This window comes from Glycine max, chromosome 12, assembly GCF_000004515.6.
Source record: "Glycine max cultivar Williams 82 chromosome 12, Glycine_max_v4.0, whole genome shotgun sequence".
In the NCBI taxonomy this organism is placed as follows: Eukaryota; Viridiplantae; Streptophyta; class Magnoliopsida; order Fabales; family Fabaceae; genus Glycine; species Glycine max.
Genome location: NC_038248.2, coordinates 3,119,552 through 3,134,846, shown reverse-complemented (window position 1 = coordinate 3,134,846; position 15,295 = coordinate 3,119,552). Strand labels below are relative to the sequence as shown.

The 15,295-nt window shown below is 34.9% G+C and overlaps 3 protein-coding genes and 1 long non-coding RNA gene across 9 annotated transcripts; 2 read left to right on the top strand and 2 right to left on the bottom strand.

The window, feature by feature from the left end:
• Positions 1–364: 364 nt before the first annotated feature.
• LOC100784585 (uncharacterized protein At1g01500) lies at positions 365–4,240 on the bottom strand. 4 transcript variants are annotated; one of them, XM_006592038.3, is made up of 3 exons: positions 3,137–4,240; positions 1,404–2,267; positions 365–832 (listed from the first exon to the last, which is right to left on the bottom strand). In XM_006592038.3, the coding sequence occupies exons 2-3, from the start codon at positions 2,100–2,102 to the stop codon at positions 605–607; spliced, it is 927 nt and encodes a 308-aa protein (XP_006592101.1). In that variant the 5' UTR covers positions 2,103–2,267; positions 3,137–4,240; the 3' UTR covers positions 365–604. The 4 variants fall into 4 exon arrangements, with proteins under 4 accessions (XP_006592101.1, XP_014619969.1, XP_006592102.1 ...); XM_014764483.2 differs by having other exon boundaries at positions 3,220–4,240; XM_006592039.3 differs by lacking the exon at positions 3,137–4,240 and adding an exon at positions 2,659–3,113.
• On the top strand, positions 4,233–4,970 carry LOC121173184 (uncharacterized). The gene is made up of 2 exons (XR_005887560.1): positions 4,233–4,372; positions 4,529–4,970. It is a non-coding gene; the product is annotated as an uncharacterized lncRNA (long non-coding RNA).
• Positions 4,971–6,609: 1,639 nt separating this feature from the next.
• On the bottom strand, positions 6,610–9,229 carry LOC100305874 (protein NONRESPONDING TO OXYLIPINS 2, mitochondrial). 3 transcript variants are annotated; one of them, XM_003541000.5, is made up of 3 exons: positions 9,053–9,229; positions 8,834–8,952; positions 6,610–6,842 (listed from the first exon to the last, which is right to left on the bottom strand). In XM_003541000.5, exons 1-3 carry the CDS (start codon positions 9,178–9,180, stop codon positions 6,823–6,825), a joined length of 267 nt encoding a protein of 88 aa, XP_003541048.1. In that variant the 5' UTR covers positions 9,181–9,229; the 3' UTR covers positions 6,610–6,822. The 3 variants fall into 3 exon arrangements, with proteins under 3 accessions (XP_003541048.1, XP_003541047.1, XP_040863343.1); XM_003540999.5 differs by lacking the exon at positions 6,610–6,842 and adding an exon at positions 7,315–7,633; XM_041007409.1 differs by lacking the exon at positions 6,610–6,842 and adding an exon at positions 7,972–8,485.
• Positions 9,230–9,330: 101 nt separating this feature from the next.
• Positions 9,331–15,010, top strand: LOC100777795 (phenylalanine--tRNA ligase alpha subunit, cytoplasmic). The gene is made up of 17 exons (XM_003540997.5): positions 9,331–9,650; positions 9,756–9,848; positions 9,989–10,045; positions 10,652–10,707; positions 10,821–10,913; positions 11,038–11,128; positions 11,747–11,784; positions 11,886–11,924; positions 12,823–12,899; positions 12,983–13,067; positions 13,171–13,267; positions 13,524–13,620; positions 13,884–13,955; positions 14,117–14,183; positions 14,271–14,396; positions 14,580–14,634; positions 14,756–15,010. The coding sequence occupies exons 1-17, from the start codon at positions 9,381–9,383 to the stop codon at positions 14,807–14,809; spliced, it is 1,467 nt and encodes a 488-aa protein (XP_003541045.1). The 5' UTR covers positions 9,331–9,380; the 3' UTR covers positions 14,810–15,010.
• Positions 15,011–15,295: the final 285 nt, after the last annotated feature.

The following is a 15,295-nucleotide window of genomic DNA, read 5'->3' as shown; positions in this document are numbered from 1 at the left end:
GTTTGGAGGCTTTAAAGTTAACCATGGCCTATCATGATTTTGAGGCCTATCCAAACATGCTTAAATTGCAAGGTACCTACTAATTTGGCCCGGGAAGAAGGAAAAAGTCACAATTCCATGAAGTAGGCAGACCAGTCAACTCCTCTTGTACTTATTCCATTCAACCAATAAATGAATATGAAACACAATTGTCATAAAGGAAAATACAGTTTTTTTTAAGACCATAGACACATTTTGGAACTAGTTTCTTATTACTTTGTTGAAGGAGGATTATTACGATTAATATTCAATAGGAAAATCAAAACTGCCCCCCCCCCCCCCCAAGTTAAATCATGTTATCACCGGTTCAAATAAGCAGGGCAAATAATTGAAAACTTCTTGCTGCTTTACTTAATATCATAACTCGCATAGAATTGCACTAAAAATAAACTATATTACATACAGAAAGTAAGCCAAAAAAAAACCTCCACTCAGTTGGACAAGATATTTAACCTGTTGTCTATGGATCAAGAGGGAGATGGACAAAAAATAAGGTTAGCTGTCTTTGGATTAAGAGGGAGATGGACAAAAAGCAGAGTATTTTAAGCTTAAATAGAAGCACCAATCAGAACAGCCGTCTTCTAAAGTGGCTAGTGGTGCCTTGGTAGGTTTTAACAAGCAAGCCAACACCAATGCCAATGCCAAGACAAACACTAAGTCCAATACCAACACCGACCCTAACACCAGCATTGAACCATGAGAGTTCTCCATCTTCTCCATCAGCATATGCTGTTCCTGGGTAGACGCTGTTATAATCTTCATCTTCATGTTTGTCGTAAAGGTAATCTGGGGCCTGCAGGATTGGCATGTTAATATTAAGAAGGATGATCTATAATTTGTGAAAAACAGTGGATATTTTTCAAATTCCACTTGGTTTGGCTATCAATTTTCCACATCTTGTCTGGGGAGAAATTTCAACACTCGGTATGTATTGCTGTTAGCTAATTGGATGTGGTCAAGGGGGGACCAAACTTAAATGAAGAAATGGACATTAATGGTATCCTTTTCTTGACAGCTAGCTATGCATAAAAAACAATACATAACTGAACAAAATAATTTTAAGAAGGAAAGTAAAACATCGGACACAGATCAAAGGTTATTCAGTTGTATTTGTATCATAGTTATATTATGTATGTCCCATCTGCTAATCTCAGAGGCCCCGATATCCATCAGACACAAATGTTAATATCTGTTAAACAATCTCAAGTTTCAAATGACTCAATTGCAAGGTGCATTGAGGCAGTAAAAGCAAAGTCAGACATCGCAAAAACAGGCATGGAGTTAACTCGGCCGATGAACTGACATGGCAAAAGAGGACAATATAAGAAGCACACCAAAAACATTACTGAACAAGCACTAATTACCTGCAAAGAAAGGGTTGAAGAAGTATCTTTCCCATTTTCACTGGCCTCATGCTCTGGAATTGCATCCAACACCCCCTTCTTTGCATGCTTTTTCTGAGAAAGCTGCAAGGTTTTTGTCAAGATAATTGGAGTACTCAAGAAGGAGCCCGCAATGTAGACCTCAATTGTTGGGAGACTTGAGTCTGGCAACAGCAATTGTTTCCCCTTAAAGAAGCTGGTGCCTGGAATTATATATGACTCGCAGTTCATACTCCACCTTTGTCCATTATAACTTGATTCCCCAACAACACCATTGGTATTACACAATTCTAAAGCACCGGAAAGCAGCAGAACATCTTTATCAAACACCTCGAACTTGACACTACCACTCATCCTTATGCTGTCAGTGCTTACAAATGTCACTTCTTCTGATTTTCTATCTACCCTGTCTCTCTTGAGAAGGGTTGACATCCCATCAGAATATATACTAGTACGAACACCATTAATTTCAAGAAGAGTGTCAGGATTCAAAGGAACATGATTCAGTGTAAGAAATCCAGGAGTGGAATCATCAAGCTCACACTTGCACACTCTTACATAAAACACCCTTATGTCCAGCCAAGGTAATGACCCCTTCAAGGAGGGTTGATAAGAATGCCTTGCAACAGAGTATCCATTCTCAGTTGGTCCATTTCCATTAGCCTTATAAGAATTCTCCATAGCCAGATCAGACAGTCTAATTCTCCTCTTCACTCAAATTCTTTCATTTCAATTAGACCAATAACTTGTGCCAACAATAATCCACTGGAAATAAGTTAAACAGGAAGCACAGAAGCCAGCAGCAACCAAGCGAATTCAATTCAGTTCAAATTCACAGAAGAAAATCTGGACATATGGAGGACAAAAAAGGCAACAACCATTTATACATTAGCATGATAAAGGGGAAGGGGATTAAATCTAACATAAAGGAAATAACCCCCTCACTAACCTTAGAGCTCATCTAGAATCGTGAATGAAACAAAGTAATAAATAAATAAATAAACAAATGAATACAGAAATATAAAATTAGCAATCAAATACTAAAATGAAACAAGCCTAAACTTAAAACAATACGCAGAACCCAGTTGAGGAAGATAGGGAAGATGGTAGCCAATAAGATAAGATAACCGTAGAAAGAAATGGATTCAGGAAACCAAAAGATAATAGATGAACCGAAGAAACGAATAATAATAATAATAATAATAATAATAATAATAATAATAATAAAGGTCCGAACCTGAAGAAAGAAGAGACAAAAAGAGGATAAGAGGGAGTGAAGGAGATAAATCTAGAAAGTCCTCGAATATATCAAAAAAATCGGTGGCTAAATCTGCAGAAAACAGTGTCTCTTTCTGTAATCCGATTGATACCCTGTTTTTTTGTTTTTTTATTGAACAGTAAATTACACCATATCGAAGACAATCCACCAATTTGCCGCAGAAAAACAAAAAGTTTAAGTGTCTAACCACACACATGCAGTGAAACAAATGGATCGAGCAACAGAACTAATCACCGGAGAGAAAAAAAAAAACGCAAAGCAAATGAAAGAATCTGCTATGTAGAGATTAAGACAAGATAGCCGCCAAAAAAAGACAGAGGAACAGGACAAAAGCATCACTAGCAGGAACCATGCATTGATGCGAACATATGACCGAAACCGGAAAAGCATTATTTATTTAACGCCCAACCCAACCCAACCACCACACCGCACTCACCACAAATATCTTCTACTTTGCCGAAAAGAAAAACAAACGAATTGGTAATGGAGCGAAAAAAAAGAAAGCTTTTTGGCTCACACCCAGAATCGGCGCCGAGGGGAGGAGGATCAGACCAAAGCATAGTCCTCAAAAGAAACGAGGATTCGTCTTCATCACGGGAACAACCCAGATCATATGGGTTCTTCTGAGTTTTGGTATTGAGAAGTTATGGATATTGTTATTATGTTAATGGAGGAAGTGGGGTCCCTCTGTATCTGAAGATCTTATCCAGAGAGTTAGAGAGAAAGAGAGAATGAATGTGTTATGGAGATTTAGGGGTTGGTCTGTGTATGTGAATTGAAAAGGACATAAAGTGAGATCTGTTCTTAGGTTCGTTCATTCCCTCCCTGTCTTCGTTGTAGGGAGATGATGGATTGGAATGGATGGATTCCTTGCCAAGTTAGAATTACAAGCACACACACATACACTTCTTTTATTATTTTTTAATTTTCATTAAAGAGGTCGAAGCCCGTCCAAGTACGCTAAATTACAGACAGGTGTTCGTTCAATGGAGATTTTTCAAAGTAAATATGAAATCAATATATTGACAAACAACCATTGCAACAACAGAAATACTAAGACACTCTTTAATATCCTTTTTTAAACATTTTTTTATTGGTTGAAAATTATCGAAATTTAAAAAAAAAAATTGAGTCTCTCATGTTATTTTATAATTCTTTCTTGTGATTTTATAATTTTTAATAAATTTTAAAAGAATACATTAAGAGGAGTGTGTTCCTAATACTTTTCTTACAAAAATATCTTAGAGATTTGAGAAAGATTCAAATAATCTTTTGACAACACTTTAAAATAAAGTAGTTTAAGGTTAAATTAATCTAGCCTTTTATGAAAATATGTTGCATCAACAAATGGATAACATGAGCCCCAATTCATATTAATAAAATGTTAATAGTTTTGACCGCTAATTTAGCAAAATTGTAAACATTATTCCTTGGGGGATTTCTTGGACTCCAATCTTGGTTATGGTCCAAGCCTTGTCTGGCGTAGCATTTGGAGTTCCCGGGATTTAATCAAAGATGGTACTCATGAATCATTTTGGGAACATTCAGTAGAATCAAGTACCTGGGGACTGGAATGATATATGAGTTGGAAGTTCCTCATAAGGTCAAGACTCTCTTATCTGGCGCGTATGCAGAGAATGTCTCCCTACACGGATTCAACTCCAAACGAGAGGTATTCATTGTCCAGCAATTTGCCTTTTCTATAGCATTGAATTGGAGAATTCTTTTCATTATTTCATTACTTGTCATAATAGTATTGTTATGTGGGAAAAGATTGGATTATGGTCTTGGATTGAGCCATTGCTGAATAATGTAGAATCGTTTTCAGAGATGGTGTTTAAGTGTTTGAAGAGCTTCAGTGCAGAAAATACCAGGTACAATTGCCTAGTTCCCCCCTACTGATTTAGATTGGCAGAAACCACCTCAAGGCAAGTTGAAATGCAATACTGATGTTGCATTCTTTAATGATAGTGGCAAATCAGGTTTTGGTTGTGTGCTTCGAGATGGAGAAGGCAATTTTGTACAGGGTGGATTGATGTTGTAATGGAGGTACAAGAAAAAGAGACTTTAGCCATGTTTAAAGCTATGAAGTGGGTGGAACAATTACCATTCTCGGTAGTGATTTTTGAGAGTGATTGCAAAGGCTTAGTAAATCAAGTCAAAAGCCGAAATAATAGCACTACTGAATTTTGAGTTTTGGTAGATAGCATAGGACATATGCTTATTTGTAATCCATCTTTTTATATTCAATTTGCTTATTGTCGGGCTAATTTTGCTGCGCATGCATTAACCAGGACGTCATTAAAGAATCCTATCAATAATTATTTCTATGATATTCCTAATTGTATTCACTCTATCATATTAATGGAAAGCAACTGATTTTCTCTTGTAAAAAAAAAAACTCAATCATACTAATAGCTAAAAGTAAATCAAATTAAATCATTTGTCAAACAAAACACACAAAAAATTAATTATATTATATTAAAATTTAAAACGTCAATAAATAAGAGTTTAATTGATATCTAGCAAGTATATAATAATTTTAGCAATGTTTTGGAGTATTATTATCTTATCTTCTCATTAAAGTGATAAAAATGAATAAATGTGTCAATGAGTGTCACAGTGCATACGAATTAAATTAATAACTAAATAATTTGGAGTTTCTTATGAAAACAATTTCCGTCATCCAATGCCAAAAACTACTAATACATGAGTTAAACTTTAACCAACAGAAGAGGGCGTGTTTGACTCCAAGTTACGTAAATTAGCAGTGGCAGTAACGGATGCCAATTCTAGATAATTATTTGAGTGTTTTTTTATTTTTAAAAAATAATATAAAAGTGAAAATATATTTATTTAAAATTTAGAAAATCTAAAAATATTTTCAAAATCAAACCAAAAACTGAAAACAACAAATCACTATTTTCGATCTTTTCTTGAAGAAGTAGAAACTTGATGACACCATAGAATACTTTCTCCTCGATACATCTTTTTAAATTTTAAAAATTTAAAAAATAAAAATTATTTTCAAAAAATAAAAACAGAAAATAAACACTTAAATTAAATACCACCCTAATCCTCCTCTTGAATTTATTTTCTCCACTATTCCCTTCTTAGAAAGTTCAAAGTTGGAAGGACAAATCTTTCACTTCTAATAAAATATTTACTAATTTGATATTTTTAAAATAAAAGATATAGAATGCAGGATTAATAAAAATATAAGTATTCACTATAAACATCATACAACTCTTAATTTAAACTAAAAGATGTATCCTCCTTTTTCATCAACTTCAAAACTTCTGTCGAAAGGTATTTATTCAAAATTTGTCCTTACTTTGGTCCCGAGTCCTTACCATAACAGTAAGCAAACTTAATTTTGGAGTAATTTTCATTTTACAAATTAAGCTTACGAAAGGAACCTTAGTCTTGCTTTCATGTAAACTTGGTTTCAAAATAACATAACCAACACAAAAACTGAATTTGCTACCCAAACTGACTTTAGAACACCCCAGACAAAAATTCAAACATGTTCTTGGTCTCTCACCTAGCTGGAAAACCAAAAAACGAAATGATCAAAAAAATCTTTGGTAACCCCCACTCAGTAGCTTACGAGTAAGAATTTGGGAGACATATGCATGTGGGCAAAGGTCGACACTACAATCTGTAAAATACCACCTCCCCCATCCCTTATCCTGGACCGAAAAACTGAAGGGGAAAAAAGTGGGATGGGGGACGCATTACTCATATAAAGTCTATCAGGAGGCTTAACCCGGTGATATATATTATAAAAAAATAGTGTCAAATATCATATTTTAAAAATGTTACAGATAATGATTTCTGGACCAATGGGATTGGTGGGCACTTTTCTGAAGCATAATTCAAAAGGAAGGCTAAAGATAATTCATCAAATTTTAGAACCTTAACCTTATAACACAATCTTGTGAAAATATATAGGAGGTTTACATTATTAAAAGAATAGTATTATTTTTCAGACTGGACTGTGATGATGCTCCAAGGTATGCCATAAAGGAAATAGACCAGGAGTAAGATGTGAACCAACATTAACTCTAATGCAACCCAACTAGTATTTGATATGATGGTATCCTTTAGTCTTTGACTCTGTCACCGAGGAACTGCAAAGTCTAGGACACATCAAGGAAAAATATGGATTACAATCAGCAGGAGGGAGTAAAAAATCCAGGAAATAAGTTTCAAGGAATTTTTATTTTCCTCCCCATAGACATGACGAAGAAAGAAATTTCAACATTGGAAATATGTAAATCGAGGGAAAAATGACCATAATCCATTATGTCCTCAGTGAAAAACTTGAAAGCACAAACCATGGCACAAGTAGACATCTTCGACTTTTGAAATTTAAATTTAGTATTATAACAATAAGATAACGATATATTATAATTAAATATTAGCAGTCCGAGACCAATTACATGACAATTTTCCGTTCTCAAATTAGTTTCACTTCCCATTGTGGGCTAAATCGATGGTTGAATACAATGCCATTATACCATTAACGTACCATACATAAAGAGAGGGGAAAGCGGACAGAATATGACGCTTTAACAAGGACCCAACGAAAAATAGGGAGTAAATACACTCTTTGATCTCTAACAGATATACCCGAAACATCATTTTAACATCCTTAAGGAAGCTGACATCTTATTGTTAATCCATTCAAGAAGATTTTGAGAAAGAGCAATTGGGAGCATGTTGGTCATCTATTTTCAGGCAATGAGGAAATCCAATTATACAAGTCTGCAGTTGGAGGGAATCAGAGTACAACTGACCACAATTTAAATGTTTGATGATCTTTTCCCATCCTAGGGCGAGACAAAAGAAAAGTTATGATTCTTTCTTTTTAATTTTTTCTTTCATCTTGAATGGATCCAGCAGGCCTGTCACAATGTTTTTTTAAGTCCTATACAACAAAGTAAAAGAAGTTATCAGGATGTGCATAAAGAAGGTAATTACCACACTGGGCACTCATCTGATAGTGTGATACTACAATTAGGAGGAATTTGGTATATGCTTATTTTTACACCAATATGTAAATTAACACAGAATCTTGTATCCCTACATTTATAATGTCATCCAATAATGGGAGCTTAAGTTATTCCTATAGCCAAGACCTCCTTTAGTCCTTATTGCTAGTGCTATCCTAAATGCTTTGAATTATTCTTATTTTCATACAAACATAGCAATCTTAAATTTCACAGAATCTCACACATGGTGTTGGAAATTGGGAAGAACATCTCATTTGGGGTCTGAACATTTAGACCGAATGCCTATAATTCTTATTCTTTACTTCATAAAAACATTTGCAAATTACCAAATGCACCAAATAGATATCTGTCAAGAGTAACAACAAATAGATGCCAGTTACCAAAGGCCTAAATCTTTTCACAAATCCAGTGATGTACAAAAGAAGTCTCATTAAAAATATGACAGTTCTCCTTCCATTTAATAAACAAATGAATAATTCATAATCATGATTCCATTTCATGTGTACCCCATTCCTGTGTACCAAATAGGCAAATACAAAAAACAAAGGGACAGCATTTCCATCCCTGACAGAATCAAATACTACAATATAAATGGACATTTAATTCAAACTCAGATTTCATAACCTTTCTGCAAACTTTGATTTGATTTCCCACACCAGACTTGCTCTTATTATAGGTTTAATACGCAGAACAGCAATTCCGTAGAATGTGTAATCTCATGTTTGTTAGCAAAAACTTATTCCCTACAAACTAGGAATCACCATAGCCTGCAAAAATGGTGGGAGTGGTGATTCCAAATTCCATGCAATGAGAGTTAATTTCTTTTTCCCTGACATATTCATTTATTTTCCAGAATTACAATTATTACTTTCAACAAAATTCTCTTTCATAAATTCTTATCACATTATGAACCTGTCCTTCGCGTATTAAATCAATTTTAAATATCTACTTAAAAGAAAAACAGCAATTACGCAAGCATGCGTGTGTATATTCTAGAGCATAATTATCATCCAAAAGATCATTGTTAATTACGAGTATTGCGCAAAACAGATAACTCAACACACATTCTATCATTAGTGACACAATTACAAGTAAAATAACGGGAAAAGCGGTACCTCGAGAAAGCGAGCTCCAGCAGGTGGAATCGAAGGCGATATTGGAGGTGAGCCTAGCATTAGCAATAGCACTGTGAAGAGGCATCAACGACTCAACGCTTATCACAACCGACAGAACCCTATCAAACACGAAATCCGCAGACTTAAACCCAAAAACGCAATGCAGAGTTGCAGATTGATAAGAGTAGTTCAAATTAGAGAAGCTGAAGCACATTGTACCTCGAAGCACGAGAGATGCGTGATGCGGAAGACGAAGAGAAGACAAACGGCGTCGTTGAGCTCTTGACGAAGCTTCTAGAACGATTAGCGAAGAAGGACCTTGAAGCCAACCTCACCGCGGAAGCCATTATGCTTGAACCCCCGCTCTCGCTAAACTTGGTAGTACTAAAACCCTACACTACAAAACTCACTAACTAACTCTTCTTTTGTTATTGGGCCGGCCCAACCCAAGTTATGTGGCCCAATATTAGCGAACCTATCTAGTATCTATCTTATTCCGAAGTTGTTTCTAAACGCTGTGTCTTCTACTGTGCTGTGCGGCGAAGCAATGGCGGAAGAAGCAATTCTGGGATACCTAGAGAAGAACGATGAGATTAAAGACTCGGGTGAATTCGCAGCTGAATGCGGCATTGACCACAACGAGATCGTGAATGTGGTTAAGAGCTTGCACGGTTTCAGATACGTTGATGCGCAAGATATTAAGAGAGAAACATGGGTACTCACTGATGAAGGGAAAACGTATGCTACTGTAGGATCCCCTGAAGTTCAACTTTTTTTGGCCGTTCCTCAAGAGGGTATCTCTAAGGAAGAGCTTCAGGTTGTTTACATGTGTTAACTGTTACACGCACCCTTCTTTACTACTTATTCGTGTTGTGTTATTAACAAATTATAAATTTGATCGTTTTTCTTTTTGTGGTTGTAGAAAAAGCTGGATCCTTCTGTCTTTAAGATAGGTTGTGCTCAGGCTGCGAAGAACAAATGGGTGGATATGGGGAAACAGCTGATGTCTAGAAAGGTACATGTTGGTTTTAGATTTTTAGTACTTTGGTTGAGGTGGCATTTTGTGTGTAATGGAAATGGACTCTGTACTTTGAGATGGGAATGATGACTTCATGATTTACGGAGTATTTTTAACGAGCTTGTTTCTTGCTGCAGGTCCAACATGTGGATGATAAGGTCAAAGATCTTCTTCTTCAGATACAACAGGGGCTGGTATGTATACTAATATGAATAATTTTGTCAGTAAACTTCTTAGGTACATTGAGAGGAAGCAATTTGAAGAAAAACCGAGTTTTTTTTTTTCTTTCTTGGGCAGGGAGGGGGTTTTCACTTATGTTCTATTCATTTAGGAACAGTAGGAACTTTTATGATAATTGAGGAGGCGAATTGTTGAGATATACCAAGCTATGTAAAATTATTCATTGGGTAGACAGCAGGGTAGTCTCGTTAGTTGGTATCATCCACTTTTTAAATGGAGTGTTTTGGCTATTTGCACACAAGGTAGAACTTGAGTTTGAAATAATACTTTTGGAAAAATAGCAAGGTTTTATATAGAGCATCAGACTCAACTCAACGTATGAGACTGTTACAGGAAGTGGGAAGGGGGGATTTGATTTGAGATCACTTTAGTTATGAGGTGTACCTGGACTCTACTCTGAATGATGTGAAGGTGAAAACCGTCCTTTATTTGTTTGGAGGGGCTATTATTGTTGACCTTTTTAGTTCCTCCTTTCTAATTTTTTATGGGTTGTTTATCGTTTTCTTTAGCAGTTTTCCCTATGAAATTTTCATGTCTCATTAGAAATTTTGTAAATGCAGAACATTGGTTCAGACGAGATCAAAGCACTCAAAGTGAGAAAGCTCATTGTTCCACAGTAATAATAATTTATCTTGGTTGTGTTAGTTTTTCAGATATACTGAATGCGCTGTTATTGACTTTTTACTATTCTTTCATTATTGAAATTCTTCTTGGTATCTTGTGATTTAGGACGTGGAAGGGTTACTCATTGAAAAGAGGTCCTAATTATGCGCCCAAAAGAAAGAAGGTTGTCACTGATCTGACTCGTGATAATTTTCAGAGGTATTTTTTTGCATAAACTGAATGTGAAGGGGATTATAACCTCTGTTTTCAAGTGTCTACTTTGCGCACAATACTTTTTGTGGATTTGCATATCTTATGGACTGACTTTATTTTTTTTTGTCAGTGGTGAGTGGAAGGAACTTGAGTTCAAGGAGTACAATTATAGTGCTAAAGGTCAACCTCTTGAGGGTGGCAGTCTTCATCCATTGCTGAAGGCAAGGAGATATACCTTTTATTTTCCCCAACTCCATTGTAACAGTAATAGCATTCGATTTTTAGATTAAACAAATATTCAGAATAAAAAAAAGATTAAACAAATGTTAAAATTTTATACTATAAGAACAAAGTGTGCTTTTACATGTTTAAGTTTGCAGTTTTACATGGAGAGCTTTTACAACACCCCCTATTTATGTTAATTAAAGCATATAATTGTTTATTTATCTTTGTGTTTGTTTAATAGTACTTTTTGTGTACCTTTGTGCATTATGATTTTAAGATGTAGCTTTTATTCAAAAGAAAAAATCTCTACCTATGACGTGCTTCATTGCCACACTTTACATTGCTGATCCCTAGCCCAAAAAATAAGGAAGATTGGGCTTGGCTGTTATCTGGCAACATAAAATTTCGTCAAATCTGTATGATGTAGACTGACAATTTATTTGTGTCATTCCAATTTTATTTTTTATAGAGCACGACGACAATGTTTGATCAATTTAGCTGACCTTTCCTAATGGAATGAGACTTTTGTTATTAATAATGATGCTTCTATCCCTCAAAAGAGAAAAAAACAATACATCATGTGTTTAATACTTCTGAAATTTCTCTACTTTCAGGTACGTGCTCAGCTGAAACAGATTTTCCTCTGCATGGGGTGAGTCTTATCTTTGTTAATTGGAAGGATGATGTCTTTGTGGTAAATATTCGTTTCATATTTCAAGTTTAACATTTTTTTGCTAATTTCTGGTGCTGCAGATTTGAGGAGATGCCAACAAATAATTTTGTTGAGAGCAGGTAATAATTGTTTGGACAAAACTTAGATCAAGTTCCTTGTATCTTTGTCATCAAGTTCTCCGTATTCACATGTGGATGTTCTTCCCAATAATCTTTGTGTTGCAAAATTTTAAATAAATATCCATGTATCATCTTTTAATTGAAGTTGATGGCAATGATGTAAGGAACTTGATCTTATTTTTGCCTTGTGAGTTTCCATATCAATGGCTTCCTAGTGTCTCTGATTGAGATTTAGATAGGTTCTGTTGTGTTGCTGTCCTCTCAAAGATGTTAAATGACATGTGGAATATTTTTTTCAAGAAACATACTTGGAATGTATAAATAACAATAAACTTAATAATTTATAGAATAATAATAGTTGAAAGAAGACTGCCAATGATAATTTTCTCTGCATCTCCCTTTTCAACTAAACAAAAGCTCTGGTCTTCACTGATGCTTTCAAGCAAGCAGGTGAAACAAAATGTTTTAATTTGTGTAGGTGGGTGACTTTGGATATTGTAGCCCTTAAGATTTAAATCCAGAAACCAAAGTTTTCCCCTTTCAAAAAAGAGAGAAAAATATAGCTTTGATTGTTTCATCGGGCCTTTGAATGATATTGAAGTAACTAATGGAACTGTTTTCTTGTTATGATAGAGAAATCCTCTTGGAAAGTTTCTTTCTGTAGTGGCTTCAGACGTTGAAAAGAAACTGTTCTAAATTCTGAACAATGCATTACAACATCACAAATGAAGTGACATTTAAAAAATATATATTTTCCAGATCTCAAATCATATTATTAGTCTGCATGATCCCTTGATTCTTGCTTATATGTCCTATTTACTATTTAGGTGATATTGAATCCAACAGGTTATATGTCTGCTCTCGCCTTAAATTTACATCTGAATGTTTTAATTGGCAGCTTCTGGAACTTTGATGCCTTGTTCCAGCCCCAACAACACCCAGCCCGTGATTCACATGATACATTCTTTTTGGAAAGTTAGTAAAACCTTAATTGTTTTCATCGTGCTAATTTTGTATTCTGTTTCTATTCTGAGAACATGTGACACATATATCTGCAGCTCCTTCAACAACAAAGATTTTGCCAGAAGATTATGTTCAGAGAGTGAGGCAAGTTCATGAATCTGGTGGTTATGGGTCTAGAGGGTATGATCTTGAGCAAGCTCAACACTTTTTAGCAATTACTATCGATGGATGGATTATTTCCAAAATGTTTTCTGAAAAAACCTTACAATTTCTTTCTTGGTAGGTATGCATATGACTGGAAGAGAGAGGAAGCAAATAAAAACCTTCTGCGAACCCATACAACTGCTGTTTCCTCCAGGATGCTTTACCAATTAGCACAGGTATCTGTCTGAATTTGCTGTTATCATGTTCTTGTGGTTGTTTACTATTACATGGTGTTTAGTGCCTCTTAAGCCTCCTAATATTCTTATTCTTCCTGATGATTTTGGATTGAAATATCTATATAATGTATATTTATTTATTTCAGCTTGACCAAGTTATGACACAGACAATATGCGATTATGCTTTCCAAGTTCTAGCTCTGAATTATAGCTTACATCATTCTTTATTTTCCCGTGCATTTGGATGTCTATGCAGAAACCATTTGCCCCCAAAAAATATTTCTCTATAGATCGTGTATTCAGAAATGAAGCAGTTGATCGTACACATCTTGCTGAGTTCCACCAAATAGAAGGTATGTGAGAGCTAACAAGTTAATGGCCCTGTGATTTTAATCCTTTTCAAATTGTTCATCTTGCAAATGAAAACAGTTCACCTTTGATGGTCCTATTTCAAATCATATTAAATAAGGGGTGGGGGGAATTACTGCAATAGACTACATACGGTTATTCAGCTTCTGTTGTGGTTTGACCTGCCAGATGTTTATTCTTCACACTAAAATTTATCAATAAATTTTCTGGAATTTTGTGATTGTCACATTTTCATATTTCAATTCAGGCCTTGTATGCGATCTAGGACTCACTCTCTGTGACTTAATAGGAGTCCTACATGATTTCTTCTCACGCTTAGGTAATGTTTCTCTTGTACTGAAAAAGATTTAAATGTTGAATGTAAGTTGGAGACTTCATGGAATAAATCCACAGCCAAGTGTATTAAGGACAGGCTTTAGTAGTATGATTAATCTTTTTATTGGTTTTAACTAAAAGAAGTGATTTCGTTACTGAGTTCAGGCATGACCAAGCTGAAGTTCAAACCAGCTTACAATCCATACACCGAACCTAGCATGGAGATTTTTAGGTGAGTCTTTCTATAATGATTATTTGCCTTGTCCTTATGTTGATTATATCCTGAGATTATGTCATATTAATCAAATACTTTTAACAGTTATCATGAAGGCTTTAAAAAATGGGTAGAGGTAGGAAATTCTGGCATGTTCAGACCCGAAATGTTGCAGCCGATGGGACTTCCTGAAGATGTCCAAGTTATTGCATGGGGCCTTTCCCTTGAAAGGTTTGAAAAAATTCAGAACACTTTAATCGTAACTGAGAATAAAATGAATTCATTTGTGAAATTTAAATTCTTATTATAATTTTGTTGTACAAATCTAATGAAAATATATAGGGGGTTTGTGATGCAACATATATATGGCGTCACTGGAAATTGATTTTAACTTCTTAATTTATCTGGAAACAGGCCAACGATGATACTATACGGGATAGATAACATTAGAGATCTCTTTGGACACAAGGTATTTTTCGGGGATAATCATAACTGGTTATTTTGGTCATTTATATTGATGGGTCCTTTTTTATGTTTTTAAAGCATACTAGTGATATTATCCTAAGTGGTATTTTTCTTGTTTTTCGCAGGTGGATCTTGGGCTTATAAAGAAGAATCCAATATGTCGACTTGGAATTGACTAAAATGATTCATGTTTGTCTCTTGTATTTCTTTTCATTTATAAATTATAATTTATTTTTGTCTCTAAGATTAAACACTAGCTGTAGATTATTAGTTCAATTTCTATATGTAGAATTTTGATACGACAGATAAAGTTATGCCCTTGTTATTTTTATTATGTTTTGAACAAAATATTAATGGGAAGGAAAGTTACCAAATTTCAATTTCTCGTGGTTTGGAGAATTTTATGGTAAGACAATCTATTTTTATGCGTCTGCTTTCTGGTTGATTCTATTTCTAGGCTACATTTATTCCCAGAAGTGGGCAAGTTTCATATGGACGGGCATGATCTAACAAGGGCTACACAAGAGCCTCAAAAGTTGGCCTAATGATGTAACAAGGATTATCATGATAACGACAATAGTGCAAAAAACCTCACGCAGGAGCAGTTCTTGAGCATTCCTCAATATACTTAACTATTAAATAATTTATTGGCAGCCTTAGATGTC

Bases quoted from the DNA above. Each gene is read 5' to 3' on its own strand.
- LOC100784585 (XM_006592038.3), bottom strand. From the start codon at position 2,102: ATGGAGAATTCTTATAAGGCTAATGGAAATGGACCAACTGAGAATGGA. The intron at 833-1,403 runs GTAATTAGTGCT...CCAATCCTGCAG, and splicing joins CTTCAACCCTTTCTTTGCAG to GCCCCAGATTACCTTTACGA.
- LOC100305874 (XM_003541000.5), bottom strand. From the start codon at position 9,180: ATGGCTTCCGCGGTGAGGTTGGCTTCAAGGTCCTTCTTCGCTAATCGT. The intron at 8,953-9,052 runs GTACAATGTGCT...CGTGTTTGATAG, and splicing joins CGCATCTCTCGTGCTTCGAG to GGTTCTGTCGGTTGTGATAA. The intron at 6,843-8,833 runs GTACCGCTTTTC...GATGTGTCCTAG, and splicing joins CTGGAGCTCGCTTTCTCGAG to ACTTTGCAGTTCCTCGGTGA.
- LOC100777795 (XM_003540997.5), top strand. From the start codon at position 9,381: ATGGCGGAAGAAGCAATTCTGGGATACCTAGAGAAGAACGATGAGATT. The intron at 13,068-13,170 runs GTATGATCTTGA...CTTTCTTGGTAG, and splicing joins GGTGGTTATGGGTCTAGAGG to GTATGCATATGACTGGAAGA. The intron at 14,184-14,270 runs GTGAGTCTTTCT...TACTTTTAACAG, and splicing joins CCTAGCATGGAGATTTTTAG to TTATCATGAAGGCTTTAAAA.